Source organism: Zalophus californianus, chromosome 5 (assembly GCF_009762305.2).
Source record: "Zalophus californianus isolate mZalCal1 chromosome 5, mZalCal1.pri.v2, whole genome shotgun sequence".
Taxonomy (NCBI): domain Eukaryota; kingdom Metazoa; phylum Chordata; class Mammalia; order Carnivora; family Otariidae; genus Zalophus; species Zalophus californianus.
In genome coordinates, this window is record NC_045599.1 from 55,828,450 (window position 1) to 55,849,244 (window position 20,795).

Consider the following 20,795-nt stretch of genomic DNA (forward strand, 5'->3'; position numbering starts at 1 on the left):
GCCTAAAATTGCAGCTTAGTTGTGAACAGAGCAATCATATCACTATGCTCAGGCAGATCATTGCCAAATGCTAAGAAATTTTCAAAAACGTTTCGGCATATCCCCAAACATAAAAAAGAAAGTGAAGAAACTGGCCCTTTGTGAGGAAGATGCTAAAAGCCGGGCCACTGGGGCCATCACATCTCTTCCAAAAACTCTTCTGTCACCTGCACCTGCACGTGTCCTGCCCCCAGGAAGTCACAGGGCCACAGGGCAGGACGATAGGTGGGCCAGGTTTTCAACCCTGGCCTTCAACTGTGAGTCTCTTGAGTTTGTGTGGATCTCCAAGGGCAGATGTCAGGACAAGAATAGACCAGCAAGAGATGTCTAGAGAGAAAGACTGTGCCAAATAAGGAGAGGGCCAGAGAAGGAGGTCTTTCCTGCCTCGTGTCACAGGGGTCCACCCACACTGTGGTCTGAGCCATCTCCGGGAGACGGATGCGGAGCGCTCTTCTGAACGCTACTGCTGTCCCGTGGTGGTGGCACTTCCATGCTGGGCACGACTGAGCTGCTCCGTCTGTCGGGTCTCTCACCTAACCTGCCTTGCAGGTTCTGTTCAGTCCCACAGATCACAGATTCTAATGCTATGTCCCTCACAGACTCTCTCATGCCTTTCCATGCCCACCTGTGAACAGGGGTTGTCAGTGCATAAGCCAACCTGGAGAGAGCAGAGATGAGCCGATCTTCTCTATCTCAGATTCTCTCCCTTTTGCTCCGCCTTGAGGGCTGATGCCTGGCCCCTGGTTTCCAGGTACCATTGTAGCAGCCCCTCCCCTCCTCAAAGGTAGCTCCTTTCCTCCCTGGTTTTGAGAGCTCCTACACTGTCAGTGATGAAGAGAAAGGAGTCATGCCCATCCCTTGTCCTCAGAGGTTAGACAAGATCTACTAATGACAGCTATCACCCTGATGGAACACACCGAATGCCCCACGTCTGAGCACAAGCAGAGCCAACCAAGACACCTCAGGACTCCATGGTTCTCTGCCTTTATCATGATTCTTGGAGGGCAGGAGAAGCTATGAGTGCCATTTGCAGATTGCGAAGGCAGTCACTGTCCTACATAAATTCCTCCTCACAACCTTCTTTCCAGTTTGCTGGAAGCAAAGGACTGCCCCGTCCACCGTGCCTCCATAGCCCACCACACTTCTCTACCCTTAGGGATACTGAGGCTGAAAAGTGCCTCTTCACAGAAAGTTCAAGGAGCTCTGCCCATCAAGGCCAACCTACTGACACCCAAGAGAAACACTCTGCTTCCCTCTGAGCCATCTATAATCAGCTCTGGTAAAACTTTTTGAAACACCCATTTTTCTTCCCAAACGGTTTGGTTTGTCTCTTTGAACATTTCTACACTTCCAGCAAATGGAATTAATTTTTTTTCCCCACGAATGAACCAATTAATGAAGAAATGAATTTCTAGTCACACATGGGCATCTAGTACACCCATTCAGCCATTACAAAATTAGTTTTCTGCTCCAGAGAAATACCTGAAAAGGGAAATTAAAATATATTACAGTAATTAAATTTTGAATGCTAAGTATTGTGGAGGAGAAACATTGGCAGAAATGAAGTCTCTGAATCAGCATTTGTACTGTGAGTGCAGATATCATGTACAGGTCTTGGCCAAAATATAGACTGTCATTAAGTTATGAGTGAGTTGGTTCCAACAGTATGAGTTGTAAGTTGGCAGTTCGGAACAAGGGACACATATTCTCCTCATGGCGATGTTATAATTGATGGTTGGGTCATGAGTAGCGACCGTGACTCCATTTTCTGAGTCTCCACAAGTGCCGGCCTGCTTCTGGGTCCTGGGACAACAATATATATACTGTATGCTTTATTAGATTAAACAACTTATTTGACACCCCCAAAAGACTCCTTTTGTGTCTCATGTAATTTTTTGGCATTTAATAAACACTTTTTAGAGCGGTTTTAGGTTCCCAACAAAAATAAGAGCAGAGGGGGGCACCTGGGCGCCTCAATTGGTTAAGTGACTGCCTTCGGCTCAGGTCGTGATCCCGGGTCCTGGGATCGAGTCCCGCATCGGGCTCCCTGCTCGGCGGGGAACCTGCTTCTCCCTCTCCCTCTGCCGCTCCCCCTGCTTGTGCGCTCGCTCTCTCTCCCTCTCTGTCAAATGAATAAATAAAATCTTTAAGAAAAATGAGAGCAGAGGGGAGAGTAGGGTTCCCACCCCCCACACACACACACACAAACACACACAGCCTCCCCCTCTACCAACATCTGGCACCACGGCGGCACATCTGTTAGGCACCTACACTGACCCGTTATTATCACCCGAAGTCCGCAGTTGCATGAGGATTCACTCTTGGTGCTGTACATTCTATGGGTTTTGACAAACATATAATGACAGGTACCCACCTTTGTAGTATCATACAAGATCGTTTCATGGCCTTAAAAATCTTCCATGTTCTACTTATTCATCTTCCCCTCCTCCCTAACCATAATATTTTAGGAGTAAAATGTTGCCTCTTTCATTCTCCCACCTGCTACTACTACACCTCCAGGCTTCCCAACTCCTGGGGTTCTCCTGGGTATGCCTCGGGGTCTGAGTCCCACACAGGCAAGGCCCCGCTCCGGTTCCCTGAGGCAGTTTGTCAGCACTCCCCACCTGCACCCACCCATCAGACTGGCCCAATTCATATAAATGTGTGAATGACAGCCCCCCAAAAGGGGCCTAGGTATTTTCATTTTGAAAGAGGGTGTTGGCTGACCCCCGACCATCTCCTCAGCAAGTGCCCTCTCAGGAAGTACCAGAAAGGGTTGTGAAGTGGGCCACCCCCCACGAGACACATCTCCATGGGGGTGCCCCCCACCTTCTCCCTCTTTCTGCCTTCATTTCCTTCACAGTGTACAAATGATTTCAAAATTCCAAGATTCATTCTCTCAGAATGGTTCTCCTGGCAGCAATGCTTTGGCCAGAATGTACGTGGGTGGCTGAGAGGGACCAGGGGTGTTTGCAACTTAGAGCTTGTGTATATATTACTTAGAACCTCAGAGACAGAGGCATTTTATTTATTTTTTTAAGTCATCTCTGTGCCCAACATGGGGCTTGAACTCACGACCTGGAGATCAAGAGTCACATGCTCCACAGACTGAGCCAGCAGGCGCCCTAAGAGACATTTTAGTTCTCACTTTGCAGGTGCCTAGTTTGTGTCCACCGAGGCTGATTTCATCTTCTTTGTGGTTACAATGTTATGTGGAAACATTCTCTCAGCCTTTCCAGGATCTCCCAGTACATCTAAAAAGTGCGTCTAAAACAACTTTTTGTAACAAAACAAATCATTTGATAAGGCAGGAGAAAGACTAGTGAGAGTCTTTGCTGAAATTCCAACTGCCTTTCTTCCATGCAGACCTCCATCTTTCTTCAGATAAAGATTAGGTTGCTAAGGAAACAGGACCAGAGAGAGAGAGAGAGAGAGAGAGAGAGAGAGAAACTTTGTCTCCTTTGGTTCCCCTGGACTCAGAAAGCAAGCTGGGCTGTAAACAGAGCTGGACAAGATTATGGTAGATTTATAATTTACTTAGTCAAATTACTTTTAATTCATAGTCATGCCCCAGCACACATTTTTTTTTCCCTCTGCAAGTTAGGTCTTAAACTTAGTGGTCCAATGTCTGACAAATAACAGAGCTTTAAAATTCATTGTCTATGATTAAACTCAAATGCAGGACAGATGGCTTGTCTGAGTATGTGTCAGACAGGCAAAGCACTTAAGATTTGTGACAGGCACGACCAGGAATTAACTGCTAAGTTTTTGCATTTATTCATACATTCATGTGCACCATGAATATGGCTATAAAACTTACTTAAGTGTTCTCTCTCGCTTTATTCAAAATATTCCCAAACAAAGCAACTGCTCTCCCTGTGGCAAACCAGATGCCCTAATCTCAACCCCATTAACTCAAAATCCATTTTTATCATACTCTATGTATTATGCACATTTCATTCTTTTCCGACATTCAGGATAAAACAGCACCCTTCTGAAAACCCAGTTTACCCAGAACCCACAGTGTTGGTCCCCACTTCCTTTTATGAACCTTTTTATTGAAATATTTAATTTTTTATTGAACAAACATTTGTCTGTGGAAGTACACAAAGACCAGCCACATGAGAGCAGGCAAAGGCTATTTATTCAGAGCTAGCTATAGCAAGAGAGTCAGCCACTGCCTTTTGGCAGATACTCAAAGGCAGGCTGAGGAGTGGGAAAGCTTTATAGTGGAGAAAAGGGGACGCTTCAGATATGCCCTGACTGGAGGCAGGTGGCGTGGGGAAGCTGTAGGTGGGCTAATTAAAAGTAGGGCATCCTGTGTGATGGTTAGGGGGGGGCATATTGGGCTGTCTCTGGCTAGTCCTCAGTTGGAAGCAAGGACAAAAATTAGGGAAGTTTTCCATTATCAACCAAAATCCTGGCCATTTTGAGCCAGTTATTACATGGGTTATTGTTTGGCTGAACGAGTTGCTAGAGATAGTGGTCTGACTTCCCACAGGCCTGACTTGTAAATTGCAGGCTGGCCACCATAGATTTTGGTCTCCTGGACTGGTTGCTGCAGCCCGTGGGTCAGAGTTGTTCTCTTCCTGTTATGCTCTGGCTATTATCCATTGTATATTCAATCTCTCAGTAAATAAAAATTGTACAAATAGAAAAGTACACATAGTGTAAGTGTATGCCGTTTAATGAACTATCAAATGTAACAGCCACACTGGGGGTGGGGAGCCCATTTATTTTTAAATTCTCCACAATCTTATCTTCAGAACACAGTGTCAAAGAACATTTTGAGTCACAATGTAGAGTCCTTCCATGTGCTTCTTTAGTTCTCATGTCTGAGGGCAGGACTCACCAGCTACAGCTTCCTTGGCTCTTCTAAAGTCAAGGCTTCCTGGACATGATGGACACAAGAGAGCCCTGCATTTGCCACAGCCAGGCTCAGCCCTCTGAGTCACTTTTCCTCCACATTCCTGGACAGAGAGGAGCAGGTTGGAGAGCATGCCTTGAAACCCAGGCTCCACCACTCCCTTGGGCAAGTTGGATAATCTCTCAAAACCTGTTTCTTCATCTACAAAATGAAGGTGATAATAGTGCCTACTATCAGGGTTGTTATGAAGACGCAGTTAGGCGATGGGCACGCAGACCTTTACCACAACCCCTTGCATGGAATAGACACTCAGATTTAGCAGATGTATTTCTCCCAGTAGTGTTGAAAAAATGATGGCTGAAAACTAGAGAGAACCTACTATGTGTCAGGCATGGAGCTTAGTGCTTTCTCTTAAATTTATGGCATTAAATCTTTCTGTTAAAGAATATGAATCCGTATTTTATAAATGAAGGAGCTGAGGCTTGGAGATGTGAAGAACGCTCTGCACTGGGGCGCTGGGGTGGCTCACTCAGTCGGTTAAGCAGCTGCCTTCAGCTCAGGTCATGATCCCGGGGTCCTGGGATCAAGCCCGTGTGTGGGGCTCCCTGCTCAGTGGGGAGCCTGCTTCTCCCTCTCCCTCTGCCTGCCACTCTCCCTGCTTGTGCGCACGCTCTGATAAATAAATAAAATTAAAAAAAAAAAAAAAAAGCTCTGCCATTTCCCAACCTTGGTTGTGAGGACTAAGTAATGATTGTAAAGCCCACAGTCCCAGCACATCGTAATCAATCAACGGGGTTGTGGTTTAAAGTGACCCTTTGATTGTCCACCAGAAAAGATGCCATACAGTTGCCACTCCATCCCTCCTTCCTTTCATCCTTACTAGCAAAATCACATTTCTGTGTGGGTTGACAACGTGTCCCAATGAACATAGCCCTTTCCTCAGTATCCCTTTATTTCTTTGGAAGTTCACGTGACCTAGTATGGCCGAGAGGGAAGTGTACACCTCCTAGGCGGGTCTTTTAGGAAAACTAGTACCGTCCCAAGAAAAGGGAAGAGCTTCATCTGGCACGTACTTATTCCCCTTCGTCTGTCCCCATTTTTGCTGACCTGCAAGCCATGAGCTACAGCTGCTTTCCTGCAGGCACTCAAACCAAGACCCATGGCCAGGATGGCAAAGCAGGTGCAGCCCTGGACCTCCATGGCCTCCGGGGCGGGGGGGGGGGGGGGGGGGGGGGGGGGGGGGGGGGGGGGGGCGGTGCCAGCCCCGGTCTGCCAGCTTCCCAACAGTTTCATCACTGCGGTTAAACCACCATTGGAGCCAGATTCCTCTTACATGCAACCCAAGGCAATCCAAGCCAATACATGCACCGTTTAGGGCAATCGGAATGTCTGAATGAAATGACATTTCCAAATTAATGAAAAGGATTTGAAGTCACTTCTTTACCCCAATCTGTCTACATGTCCCAACAGAGAGGATAAAAAGAACTCCAAAGATTGAAAGGCGGATTTCCAATCATCCCTCTAGGAATCATTCTCAACCCTTCTGAAGATTAACATCAAGGCTTTTTCTGAACATCCAAGTCCCATGTGTCAACTCGTAGCTGCTAACTTTCCCCTCTTCCCAGTCATATGGTGTTGTCTATGGTGTCATCAACGGGGTTTCCATGGGTCATCAGCACTGTGCCCATGGGATCTGAAGACTCCAAGGCTTGGCACTAGACCAGACTCACCCAGCACAGAACTGGATGATCCTTCTATAAAACCTGAGGCATCTGCTTGGCATTTTGGTCAAAGTCCAAAGGCTGTAATTGCATTCTGCCTGCTTGGGGGCTCTCATAGAGTTCTAATTAGGTAGTATTTATTTTCTATCCAAAAAAAGGTTATGCCTGACATCGCTGTACACATTAAAACAGCAAGGGGCCCAACTCAAGTGATAAAGGAGCATCTTACTGTGACAGAAAATGATCATGAGGCAAGGGTGAGAAGCTTCCTCAGTCTTTACCCTGAGCCAGCCGGGACAGTGGCTTTCAACTTGGAAGCAGCTAAGTATATCAGAGGGGTTAAATTTGTGGTTTTCTGTGACACTACAGGGAAATAATATGCATATATTCCCACTTATTTTAATGATTTCTAAGGCATGTCAGATGAAAAGGGGCTAGAACTCCAGCCCCTTCCCTCACAGCTTTCCTGTCAAAATACAAGCCACATGAGGATGCTAAAAACTAAATTCCTTCTGTATATTACCTATGCGGTCTTACCATCGCATGGTATATGACTTTTTATATCCCAAGCTAGGAATAAACCAGAATTGAGGTGTTTTGCACTGCTTGAAGAAATACCCAAGGCCAAAAATTTTAATTATTCAACACGCAAAACCACTTCCCTGAATGTATGTGACTAGATGGTGAAATAAACACGTTCAGAAAACACTTGAAATGATCCTCACCTTCATTAAACTACAAAAGGCACCAGGTTTCGGTAGATTATGTTGTATTAAAATAAAGACACACACACAATGAAGAGAAAATCTCTAATAATTTATTTGACCTTCAGTTTCACATTGTGAAAAAAAAAATAACAGTTTTACAAAACCTCAAAAATGTAATAGTAGCAAACAAGCACATATGAACATGAACACTTTACTTCAACTTACACAGAGTTTTGTACGTGAACCACATATTCAACAGCCAAGAGAGGGATATTATTCAGCTCTAATCACTCTTATTCAGACAGGTGTCAAGCCCAGAGAAAAGGGGGCTACACAATTATACCAGAAGTGGAAGGCTGCCCTTTGTTATCCGTTTCCACAGCAACCAGTCCACAGAATAAGAAGAACCTTCTCTGTCTTATGCCAAGGTTTTTGTGTGCACTGTGCTGTGAATTGTATTTGCTTCAAAGTGGGGGACGTTTCACAGGGTGAGAATGGTCAAGTAGTGAGCCCAAATGCCTACATCAATTCAAAGAGCGGGAGTCCAGAAAGTTCCCTGCAGGCTGGGGGCCCATCCTGACCACGGCTCCCTCTGGCTCGCACACAGTAATTAACAGAGGATTCAAGGACAGACCACAACTTTGAAACAGCTGCAGAAAATTCATCCTGCTTTCAGAAGTCACGCGGTGACACACACATCTCAGCAGATTTGCATCATAAACTAGAGAGCCTTCGCTGCTATAATATAACGCCACCCCCATGCCGCCAGAGTACAAGTAGACATTTGCATCGCTTAGAACACATCTAGGAGCGAGGAACTGCCTGCTGGAAAAGTATTGTGATGCTTTTATTCCAATGGCTCATTTATTTTGGTCCAACTATAGCCCACTTATTCATGGCACGAACGGACATGTACAATTAGTCTAAAGTATTCAGGTAAAGAGAAATGTTAAGGAGTTATCTGTCACTAGACAATGCAAACACACTCACAATGTAGAAGGTTGTTATCAGTCTTAAGACCTATTTTCTAAACTACAAGTAATGTGAGAAACATCGATGAAAGCGGTGCGAGTTGCAAATTCTGGTCTTCCCCAGACACCTCTGAGCAAGCACCTAATTGAGTCTAGCACTAATACCTATCACGGCACACAGTTAGTAAACAAGCACTCGAACTAGCAAAGAATGTATTCACAACAGATTCCCAACGATCCCGGAAAACCTCTCAACAGGGGCCACTGCTCATCATTCTTTGGTGTTTCCTGGCCAAATGTGTCACTTTTGCGTACCAAAGAGTTCTTTTTAGAGACTTACCCAAGGGTGAGCACTAAAGTATACATAGTACCAATGTGAATATGGTCTTGGAGAACTCCTAACACTTGCTCAACTGTACATCAAGAAGACAGAACAATGAACCCACCAGGCCAAGCAAATCCGGTGAGTGAATTAATTTACATCTGTGGCAACTCAGCTTTCTCCTGTTAACTGTGGGTATGGCAAAGCATTCTCACAGGGTAATAAATAAAATAAATAAACTTTGGACAATGCCTTTAACCTGTGCCCTATATACAGAACTATTCCATAGAATTTTCCAGGATTTCAGGATATTACACAAAGAAAAAAACTGCAAAGCGACTTGGTCCTTTCCAAATTTCAGTAGCTGAGATTGAAGTAGGTGACTCAGATGGGAAGGAACAGGGTAGTAAAGACTTCCCTCACCCCATGAGCCATCAGCATGACCAGAGCCCATGAAACCCCATTAAAAGTTAGTGAGTCTAAGAAAAGTGACCTCCATGCTTTCTCTACCTCTACAATGTAATCTGTTTCTGTCTTATACTCCTTCCCTGTCTTGACATTTACAAAATACCCCCTTCCCAACCCACCCTCCAGTTATACTCCAAATTGTAACTCCCAAGTTTTCCATTTTTGTGCAGCAAAGCACTTCACAACAGCCACAAAATTGTGCAAAACATATAACCATTCACACACATCCATACACGTGAAGACAATTGTAAGCATTGTTTCAGCATGCAGGCATCAAACAATAAATAGCTAAATCTATAACAAATTTTTTAACAGCCAAGGGAAAGTTTAAAGTCACTTATAAATAGAAAAGAACATCTACCAAACACCTACCAACAATGTCCCCATTGTTCAGAACCTTCCTGGGGAGTACAACCCCTCAGAGATTAGCGGAGAGTCCAGTGGTCCTCACTCAGCAGCCAGCCAAGCCAGCTTCCCTCCTGGCCCCACAGTTGGGCTTTCAATCTCCAACAGCAGCTGGGGTGGAGGCTTCAGGCTTGCTCCTCAGAGAGGTGACAACCATTTCAAATTTTACACATAAATGGTAGAGCCCATGGAAATCAAATGCTGAATATGGTACAGCAAGGGAAAAGGGCCGGCTTTTCTCTCCCTTTGAGGGGCTGATTAACGCTGACATTAATCCACAATTACAAGACAAGGACTAGATCACAGGTTCATTCATTCATATTTAAACCATGTGCTACTTGCACTGAAAATCCCACCCCCTCCCCCACCCCCTCCTTCATGTCCAGTTAGAGAATTTACAAGGTGCAGTGCATTGTATCGGAGTCTTGTAGCAACTTTTCCTTTTTCTTTTCTCTCTCTTCATTAAATTTGGCCTCTCCAAAGTAGAAATCTCATTTTGTCTCACCAAGTGATGGAGCAAGCTAAAACAGAGAGAAAAAAAGGACACTTGTTAGTAGCCTCGAAATTTAAAAAAAAATTAAAATCAGGACAAAGCTGGTCAATATTGCTTCTAAAAGTCTTAATTACATGTTCGGTAGCAAATGTGCAAAGATTAAGTGCATCCACGTGCGTGCACGGATACAGCTAATTGGCTCAACAGAAATGATGGTGTCCAAAGAAAAATCTTCTTTACTACACTGTCAACTTATATATGTGCGAATGCAAACTTCTACGTCTAGGTGCTGCTATTGAGTTGCCACCTTCCGCCTCCAACATTCACACTTCACCTCTATGGTTAAACAGAGCCATTGTGAAGCCATCACCAGAGGGTCAAAAAAGATTCTTGTGCAAACCCTCCTTGGCCCATTTACCATAAAGGATTCCAAATTCAATTTATTCACCATATAGAAGGCAAGACATATTAATCCTCTTACTGAAATGCATCTCTGCTATTCATTATGGCAGAAATCAGTCTCGCTTCCTTTCACACGACAACATTGCAGGCCTCCACAGCCCAAGGCTGGAGTTTATTCTCCAAGTTCATCAGTCCACACTTGGGAGATGCCAGCTATGGTATGCAGTTATTATCTGCAGAATCCACCAACGTCAAGCGTGAATGTAAATTCAAGGTGCCCTAACCACAAAGCTTGCACATTTCACAGGAGCTGGTGTTTCCCTGCACGACCCACCATTTCCATCCCGTATGTCTACTTTAATACAGGGAAATTCTGTAGACGGCTTTTTGTCTCTCCAACACTCACCCTATCTGTTCATAGAGCACATTTCCAGCCCTAGCGGAGGAATCTCATCCCTGCTGCTAGAACTCTAAGTGAAGACAAAAGGGAATTCAGGAGGGGCCGCTCGTTACTTGCACTGAATTCTTTTCGCTTTTGTGTGTTCAGAAGTCTGATTCATTTCATTAGTTGTTTCTTTTGGCAGTTTCATAACAGTGATTCAAGCTTGCAAGGCATTCCTTAGACTACAGTGTCATTCTCCCACCCCCACCTCCCAGGAACCTATATATCAACAGTAGGCCAAAAGAATGTATTTTGTAATTGTAATAATATGAAATTTCATGATGGAGCATATGCAAACAGAAAAAAAAAACTCTAAAAAGCAAAGATACAAAAGTACATCGAGATCCAAGTGCTGTCAGGTTGGGGCCACAAAGCACCATGAAAATGGGAGAGTAATCAAAAGTAATTTCCTTTTTGTCCTTCCCACCTACTGACAGAACAGTCAGGAGACAGTTAAAATCCCCCTGATGAATGAGCTTTTAGACCTTAGGGAAACTTCTTGTTAACGCTGTATTAACTTGGTTAGCACCTACGTTTGGAGATCAAAGAGATGTCCCGGAAGTTTCTGCAGCTTAGGGCTGATACCTGCACGGCACCTCTTTTAAAGTCACCCCATCCAGCTGAAGTGTTTTAACACTATTCTGTGTGTAGAAAACTTTGGACATTTAAACCAACATGCTCCCTATCGGAAACCGAAAGAGTGGCTTTGATCAGGTCCACCCCGCCCTTTGCAAAGGCGAAGGAGCCTTGTCAAATTCCGTTGTTCTGTGCTCCACTCTGGCTGCCGGCACCCAGGGCGGGGAGGTGGTGTTTCCCATATGACCTAACACTTTATTTGCTCGGTTCCGGGGGACCGGAAGTCTGTGATTAGGTTCAAACACCCAGGATAGGGCAAATTCAAGTGTTTGCCAACATACTCTGGGCTGCAAAAGGAGGCACCAAAAATGAAGAATTAAGATAACAAGCAGATAATAATCAAAGAAGCTTCACTTTCCTGCCACACACAAAGCTAATTCCATGGCTGGCTGAGGTCTCAATTGAAGAAGGAAAGAAACCTCAGAATATATAGGTCAGACAATGGGTAAGGTATTTTTCGCCCCTTTTCTCCCCTCATTTATCAATTCACCCAAGTCTGAATATGAACAGAGCTTGGAGAAGCCAAATTCAGATCAGTCATTGGACAAAAGAGGGATCTGAAGTCCAGAAAGGTCCATAGTCCACAGCTTCAAACCCCGAACCAGAATGCACACGTGGTCTCTTCCTGCCTCCGCGCTTCCTTACCTTGCTCCAAAGGCGCCAGCCCATCTACCAGTCACCATTTTGTGGTACCACCACCATCACTGGCAATTTTTCTGCCTCTCCTATGCAAATATAGTCAGTTCTGGACTAACACCGAACTTAGTGTACTCTTAATTGATGCTTTTGCCCAGAAGGTTCTTCAAACGTGCTTTAGAGGTGAGTCATGCAACTCATATCGCAGATGAAATAACCACGTTCAGAGTATTTGTTTACTCAGGATTACTGAGATGCCAGCAAGGCTGCAAAAACCAGTTTGGTGTGGGACGCTGTCAGCCCGGTCGCTCCCCACAGGACGTTTGACTATTGCAGCTCCTTTGAAGGAGTTTCGTCCCAAGGTTACATTCTATTACTAAGAACCGTACTGTTAGAGGCTGGAGGAGACAACTGAACCAATGAAAAAACGAGAAAGATTAATTGTTAACAGTGAGGCCAATTTTAGCGGTGCCTTAAAATAAGCTGTAAGAAAGGTGGATAGAAAAGACAAATGAGTCAAAATCCCTCTTTGCTGAGCTCACAAAGACCCCTAGATTTCCTTTTTTTCCCTCTGAAAGTCCTCTTCGAAAGTGTGAAACACATTAGGGAAAACAGAGCCAAAAGTCTGAGACCAGGTAATGAGCTAGTTTTCACTGTACTTCCTCCAAAGCCTAGTTTTAATTTTCTCTTATTATTAGTAATAAGCCCATGAATTATCAAAACAAATCAACACATCCCACGTGCTCCGTGCTACACTCAGACGTGCTTAAGTGGTTCCTGGGGCCAATGCTAAAGATGCTTAACGGCAGCAAAACGGCCATTAGCTCCACTAACACTGAACTGTGTAGGCCTATTAATTATTTGAGCCAAGAGTATTATATACTCTTAAGTACACAAGACGACCATTATGGACTCAGATATATGACAAAGAAAGACAACTTTTGTTAGCCCTGACAATAGGGTCAGCCTGTCTGATTAACTCTGAAAGGCTGCAGTGGAAGGCTGTCTAGAGGGCTCAGTGTGCCATGCATCTGACAAATTTATACAATGCAGGTGCAACCTTTTACAAGGACAGACCTTGATTTCCCTCTGAAGTTAATAAATGCCCTAAAGGGGGCTATTTTTTTCCTCAAGGAAAAAATTTTTAAATAAGCAATAAATAATTTGGGAGGGAACAAACTAAACTTAAGCATTCTGTTTTTTTACACCCTACTTCATTCCACAAAGGGTTTGAGGCATCTAAATTTGAGTATTAACAAATGTCTCCTGGGGTAAGATGAATATGAAGCTCAGGTTTCTTAAGGAGCAGTTCAGCATGATGTTCAAGTGCTTCCTCTCTGGAGCCAGAGTGCCTGGGTTGATTTCTTGACCAACTCTTCCACCTATGAAGCTCCATGACCTTGGGCTACTGACTTAACCTCTGTGTGCTTCAGTTGTTTTCATCTATAAAGTGCTCTAGTAATATCTCACGAGGTCGTTCTCAGGATCACATGAAATGATCCATGTGAGACACATGGCCCAGCTCCAGGCAGGCAGGGAGGGCTCAGTAAACATTAGTTGGCATTATTAACCCAGGGCAGGGGTTCTCAACCCAGCTGTAGATCAGAATCACTAGAAAACTTCCAAAAAATGCTGCTGCCTGGGACCCACCCGGACCAAATGCAATCAAATCTCTGGGATGGGCCGTTTTTGAAAAGCTCTTTGGGAGAGTGGGAGGCTCAGTCAAGGCTGAGAACCGTGGGCTTCTGCTATGGGGTGGGGAGCTGCAGCTGTGGTTAACACAAGTGCTTTCACAGTTCTGGGGTGCCAATCCTCTTAATAGTTTTTGTAGCACTACTTCCACGGGATGAGCTACATCGATCACGTCTCAGTCTCCATAGGAACTCACACAGCTAGCTTAATTACACGCATACTTACAGCCACACTCACTTCTTACCTCACGCTCACCTTCTTGAAGGTGTACTGCGTTTAAGAAGGCAGATGCTTCCAGGTGCTCACAAATGCAGTAGGAATCAGCGAGTACGGGACTGTGGTGATGCTGTTCCACACATCTAACGTCGGGTCATAACAGTCCAGAGTTTTGCAACGCTGAATGCCGAAGTACCCTCCCACCACGTAGAGCTTGTTTCCAGAGGCCACAGCGTGGCAGCTCATGCGCTTTGCTGTGACGTCTCCAACCTTGGTCCACTGGTAAGTCTCACTGTTGAATTTGTAAGCAGAGCAGGCAGAGAACTCCGTATCTCCCCCCATAATGAAAATCTGGTTTCCCAGAACCGCTGCTGCTGTGTAACGCCAGGGCTGGGGACAGGTAGCTGGTACTGTCCACCTGTTTTCACACTGATCATAACACTGAACCTTAGGGAGCTTGTCATGACTGACGCTGGTACCTCCGAAGGCGAACAACTTGAGTTTGGCACTCACCACTGCAGCATTGCTAACGCCTTCTCGGAGGGGGGCCACCATGGTCCATTTGTTGGTCGTGGGGTCATAGTGTTCTACTTGCTTTAGAGAGACTGAGGGGGAGGCTGGGAGACAGCCCGTTGCAGCTGTGTGCCCCCCAACCACATACAGGCAGTGCTTCAGTTCAGCAGAGCCATGGCCGAACCTGGCCACCAACATGGGGGCAGCTTTGGACCACTCTTCATGCAGGGTATCGTAAACCCAGACATCTTTTGAGACTCCATTTTCAGACCCTCGCCCCCCAGTAATGTACACTTTGCAGCCAATTGCACACGCACTGAACTCTTTTCTTGGGCTGGGGATGTCAGCCTTGGGAATTATTTCTTTGGCCTTCTGGTCCACCAGATACAGCTTGTCGCACATGAAGGTCTGCCCTCCCAAGAGGAAGAGAGCATGGCCAGTCTTCCGAGGCCGGGCACAGAGGCTGGTTACCACGCCGTCGTTCTGCAGGATTTTTAGTTTGCACCTGATGGCCTCTTCCACAATCTCCTTACTCTTTCTCTGCTTGGTAATGAGTTCCTCCATGGCCACATTCTCCATGAGATAGATGGCAGGCAGGAGAGCCAGCCTCACTGTCTGCAACAGCTCTGGGAGGTAGCAGTAGCGCTTCTTCAGGTCGTAGCTGATCCAGTTAATTGCAGACTCGTACACAAGCCTTTCATCTTCTGTCTCCAGCTCTTCACTGGACAAGAGCTGCACTACCATGTCCTGGGGCAGCTGGAGGAAATCTTCGTTCTTCCTGATGGTTTGGAAATTGCTGAGGCACATTCTCCAGGAGAGTTCATACAGCTTCGTGCACTGGTGCGCATCGGAGAGCAGGAGCATGCCCAGGCAGTTGGTGGGATGCAGGTTCTTTTCTAGGAACTCTGCACACGCGTCCCGGATGTCCTGAAACTCCAGCATGTCGCCGGCTTCCAGAAGTGATTCTGCGTTTTCTTCATTAATGATGACCCGGGAGGAGTACGCATAGTCAAGCAGCAGCTCCAAAACTTCTGGGTGGATGGAGTTGTCGAAGTTGACTTCACTGTCCTGGCTCTCTTTCAGGCCGCCGCTGAACATGGCTTCAAAGTAGCGACTGCAGGCAGCCAGCACCGCCCGGTGACAGGGGAAGGTCCTATTCCCGGCATGGAGAAGGACGTCCGTGAAGAGGCGCTGCTGGCGTAAAAGGTTCAAGTGCGTGAGGACACTGTCAGCATAGGAAGACTTGTGAAACAGATAGATGTTAATGGAGCCACTGCTGGCCCTCGACTTGCGGTTCTCATGCACACTGACTGACATTTTGTTTCCACTCCTAAAATGAAAACAAGACAAAACAAACCACTGAATGTGATGCTCCTGATGTTCAGAACAGCAGAACAAAGCCACACAAATCATTGTGAACAGAGAAAACAGAACACTTTGTCATTAGCCTTGGCGCCTACTGCTCGGAATAATGGATAGCCAAGCCTGTACAAAGTCAGAGACAACCACCTATAAGGAAAGGCATTCACTGTAACACTGCTGGGCTATTTGAACGCTGTTTAAAAAAAAAAAAATCAAGGCTTGCAAGCAGGTTCATCTTGGAAAACCTGACTGCCAACTTTCAGGATATTGAAGTCCTTGAGAATGTAAGCCAGCAAAGCCCAAGACGAGGGAGGTCTCACCCTCATAGCTCCCTACCCTTGTCCAGCTGATTCACTGCAGGCCACTTAAAATGCTGGGCTTCCAGCTCTCGTAACGCCAGGATGGGCACCAGCCTTTATGCCCCATGCAACATAAAGCCATGTGTAAAACAAGTACCTACTAATTAATTCCATTAAGAATACCTTTAGTAAGATCCAGTTTCTCTGTGTATCGCAGTAAATGGGCAATGTCACCTTAAAATCATAGGCTTAAGCCACCTTCTTCCACGATCAGATCTTTATTGGAATGTTACAATTTCTAACCAGACAATTCTACCACGCCAGAGTCCTCAAAGAGCACCAATATAAACATTAGCATATATTGATCAGCTGGCTTTTGTGAAAACACAGAACAGATTCTGGCCACAATCACCACCCATCTTTCTTGCTCTGGACAGCTTCCAAAATGAGGATTTGCACACATAAAAGGAAGAATATTTTGAGTAGCATACTCATCACTGCTGTTTTTCTTTCTTCCTGCTTTATATCAATTCCTAGAAAACCAGATGCAGGAACAAAGGATCTATCCATCCCTCTCTCTTGATTCAACAGTGCATCACCAGGACCATTCTTGTGTACCTGCAAACACGGGCACGTGCACAGGAGTTCAAAGTGCAAACCCTGCTTTATGTAAATCAAATGCACTCACACCTGTGTGTGTGTGTGTGTGTGTGTTGTGTGTGTGTGTATTTTGCCAGCCATTGTTAATTTAGGGCCACCCTAGAATTTATTTGCTGACTAAAGTACTTTCCTCTGTATTACTGAAATTATAGCAAAATCTAATGCTGTCTTTGGCTTTCTTCAGTAAGTAAACCGTAGGTTAAAGACACAGGACATACCTATCACCTATCTTCAAAAACTGAATCACATGCTTTTCTTTTTTTTTTTTCTTTTTTAATCCTATCCTTCTGTTAACTTCAAAAGACTAAAGCCTTCAAGAACCTGCCTGTCAAAGGATTCCTAAGGAAGCTGTTTATGCCAGGAGGGTAAACAACCGTGTAAGTTACAGTATCTGTTCCAAACACAGAACAGTTAGTTTTTACAGGCGGCTGAAGCCTACCGCCTCCTCGTTTCCTTCAACAGTTCAGATATTTATTTTTTAATGTATATTGCAGTAATTACTAATAAACGCAAATGAGCCATTTTCCACAAATCCACAGGCTAGCCACCAAGCTGCACTTCCTGCCCAGCTGTGGCACAGCGCACAACAAAGATCAGGTGCCAACTGTGCCTGGACACACTGGCCACAGAGCCTTAGGTGATGCAACTTGTTTTCTTTCAGTTTTGGAATGTTAACTCTTCACTAGCAGTAAACATGGCTTAGTGGAAGAAAGTAAGTAACAATGTTCTAGGACTCTGGTGCTAGGAAGACAACATTCGGTGTCCACAACAACTTTAGGATAGGACAAAGGGTGAGGAGCCCCCCATCATCCTTACCTCAAGCAAAGCCTTTACAGTCCAATCCATGTGAAGCGATGCCCAGTGCTCTGGAGACCCAACTCCACGCTATGCGAATGCACCAAGTCTCCCAAGCCTTAGAACACGTATTAGCATCCCTGATGCTCTACCACTATAGCTGTGAATTAGTACATTCAATCTGAAGTACTTTGAGGAAGGTTTTAAGCTTAAACCTCAAAAGATGCTATGAATACTCTGATGCCTTATATAGAAACTTACAAACATTCCAAACGAGTAGTTCTGCTTTCTTTTTTAAGCGAATGCTTCCAAAGCACCCTCAAAAAGCCGCCTTCTCTCAAGCTAAGAGTGAACACACCTCTAGCTGAAGAATGAGGCTCCCTGCACAAGGTACATGACACCAAAGTGCCTGCACAGTGAGTGGGAATCACACCGGGGCCCAGAACATGTTTCCCTGAGCATTAGATTCCAGACAGGGTAAAACAACATTCACTACGAGGCTCACCCTTAAGAAAACAGTTCGGAAGACCTTAGGATATAGAATCTGCATCCCTATGCCTCCTGTGTTTATGCTCCTGCATTTTCCAGGTTGGCCCACAAAACCAGAAGCAAGAGGCTAGCCTGTCATCTTGGATACCATCCAGATGGAGAAGCATGTCACAGGCAAAATCCAACATTCTTGCAGCAATACTTGCTTAAAATAAAGGGTAAACTTAAAGACCCAAGGGAAACGACTTACCTTCTGGTTTAAAATTATGCAAACATCAAAATATCAGCAGAAGCCATTTATACAGTCACCAAACACACCTTCAACATAAAACGAATCACCCTTCCAGTATTTTTTAAGCCCCCAGAGAAATATTTGCACGCCAAGTAAGTAGCCAAACACACACACACACACACACACACACACTTAACCTGTGTCCACAAAGAAAACAGAGAAAGGGCTGCTGTTACCGTGAACATCAAAAGGGCTTCTAGTTACAGTAACTTCAGTTCACTTAATGCTCTTTACTCATGCTCCCTGCTGTCAATACTTTGCGTCCCGTCACATCTCCTTAGATTTTGAACCTGGTCTCAATGCACTCAAAGGAGAAACGAGGCAGATTTTCTCGAGCGTTTACCTTACTGATAACAATGGAACGACATTAGAAAGACATTGTTAACAAGAAAACCAACTGATCAGACAGCCCTCTGTAACACTTGCAACGCTCCTCAGCACGCTGGCCGTACCTGTGAGGGCAACACGAAATTACACGCCAAACAAGTTTCAAGGTTCGTCTCCACCACGCCCACCAATTGCTATCCTTTGAAACTACTAATGTCACACCAAAGGCCAAATACGTGCACGAGAAGTTGATTTTTCAGAAAGTTTTCATTCATTCCCCACAGACATTCCGCCGCAGTGAACGTGCCATCACGAAGACGTTGTGCGCGCGTGGCCCCGGCGCTCCCCTGTGCCGGGTGGGGGGCAACGTGGGCCGACAATCCCGGGCGCTCGGCCCCGGGGGCTGCGAAGTGCGAGGCCGAGCGACAGCCACCCCCAGCGAAGCGCCGCTTTCGGCGGGGGAAGGAAACCCCGGCTCGGCTCTCCGATCCCCAGCAGCTCGCCCGGGGGCCGGCGAGCCGGACCAGAGGAGATCCCTCCAGCGATGGTCAGCGTCTGTACGCTGCGGGAGGTCAGCGGCGACCCCCGAGGTCTCCGCCCCGCGAACAGTTCCCCCACCTCCGCCCAAGTTGGAGTTCGGGGCTCCGGGGCGAACGCACACCCCCGGCGAACACACCCCCGCAGGCCAAGGCTGCCCCGGAAAACCGCGATGGCCGCAACAGGTCCGGGGCGGCGGGGGAAACTTACGGCGGCTGCGACCGGCGTCAGCGCACAACCAGCTGGGTCCTCGCCTAGGTCACCGGGCGGGAGGCGACAAGGCGGACGTCTCAGCCCCCGTGAGCAGCGGCGACTGCCGGGGCGAAAGGAGCGCGCATGGGGCGCCCGCCGGGGAGAGGACAGCGCCTCGCGACCCCCACGCCGCGGACTCTGCTCGCGACCCGCAGAAGGTCTCCCGGAGCGCGTCTCGGGAAGAGAGAGCGAGCCTGCAGCCGCACAAGGAGGCGAGCTGTGCACTCCGGGGAGGGAGCTAGAAAGCGCTCGAGTGCGCCGCCGGCCGCCTGGCGTCTGGACTCGGTCTCCACAGCGCCACCGCTGCGCCGCCTCCTCTCCGGCTGCCCGAGCAGTCTGCGCCCAGCGACCGCGAGCCTGGCTATAAGGGGCGCGGCACGGCGGGAGGGGAGGGGAGGAGGGAGGAGGGGAGGGAAGAGGAGGAGGAGGGAAGAGGAGGAGGAGGGGAGGGAGGAGACGGTGCGGATGCAGAGTGACACCGGGGGAAGGAGGGAGGAAGCGCGTGAATGCCGCCCGCGGAGGAGGAGGAGGAGGAAGGGGAGGAGGAGGCGACGGGAAGAGCTGGAGAAGAGCGTGTCGGGGGGAGTTAGTCGAGAGAGGAAGCGGGGGAGGGGGGCTGCGGAGAGTGAAGGGAGACAAAGCGGACACGGTGCCTAAGCCACCAGTAGCTGCAATCCTCAGGGACCGCGAGTTGAACAAGTTTGGCCGGGTCGGAGTGCCTGCGCCTCTCTGGCCCAGCCCGGTTTAAGGACAGCCCCGGAGCTGAGGGACCCTCGGCGGCGGAGGCGCCCAGCTGCGCGCTCCGCGATGCCGGAGTCCGAGAGATGCTCAGGAAAGGGGAGCGAGGGGGGAGCTGGGTGTCTGCCGCACGCGCCCTGGGCAGAGCACCTGGAGCGAGGACGGGAGCTAGGGCAGGGGCACAAGTTTGGTCACTGCGGGGACACTGCGGGTTGGGCATAGGCGGGCCATCGGGTTTCTCTCTGGCTGGGGGGTGCAGACAGACTCGAGCCCTGGCGTTCCCCCTGCGTCCGCCCCGCCCCCCCAACGGGTGCGGCACCCGCGGCCGGACTCTGCCCCACGCGGCCGGGAGCAGAGGAGGGCGGGCGCCGTCCCGCGGGGCGCACACCACGTGCTTGGCAGCCAATCGCGGCCGGTGCTAGATTCAAAGCGAGCTGCTCAAGGGAAGCGGCCCCGCCGCCCCCTCTCTCTAGCGAGAGAGACCCAGTCGCCCTCTTGGGCTGGGCCCTTCCTG

General features: G+C 47.4%; 1 protein-coding gene across 2 annotated transcripts; it reads right to left on the reverse strand.

Annotated features, from left to right (window-relative positions):
- Window positions 1-7,422: 7,422 nt before the first annotated feature.
- Window positions 7,423-19,875, reverse strand: ENC1 (ectodermal-neural cortex 1). 2 transcript variants are annotated; one of them, XM_027605417.2, is made up of 3 exons: window positions 19,502-19,875; window positions 14,057-15,860; window positions 7,423-10,021 (listed from the first exon to the last, which is right to left on the reverse strand). In XM_027605417.2, the coding sequence occupies exon 2, from the start codon at window positions 15,845-15,847 to the stop codon at window positions 14,078-14,080; it is 1,770 nt and encodes a 589-aa protein (XP_027461218.1). In that variant the 5' UTR covers window positions 15,848-15,860; window positions 19,502-19,875; the 3' UTR covers window positions 7,423-10,021; window positions 14,057-14,077. The 2 variants fall into 2 exon arrangements, with proteins under 2 accessions (XP_027461218.1, XP_027461217.1); XM_027605416.2 differs by having other exon boundaries at window positions 14,046-15,860; window positions 19,502-19,873.
- Window positions 19,876-20,795: the final 920 nt, after the last annotated feature.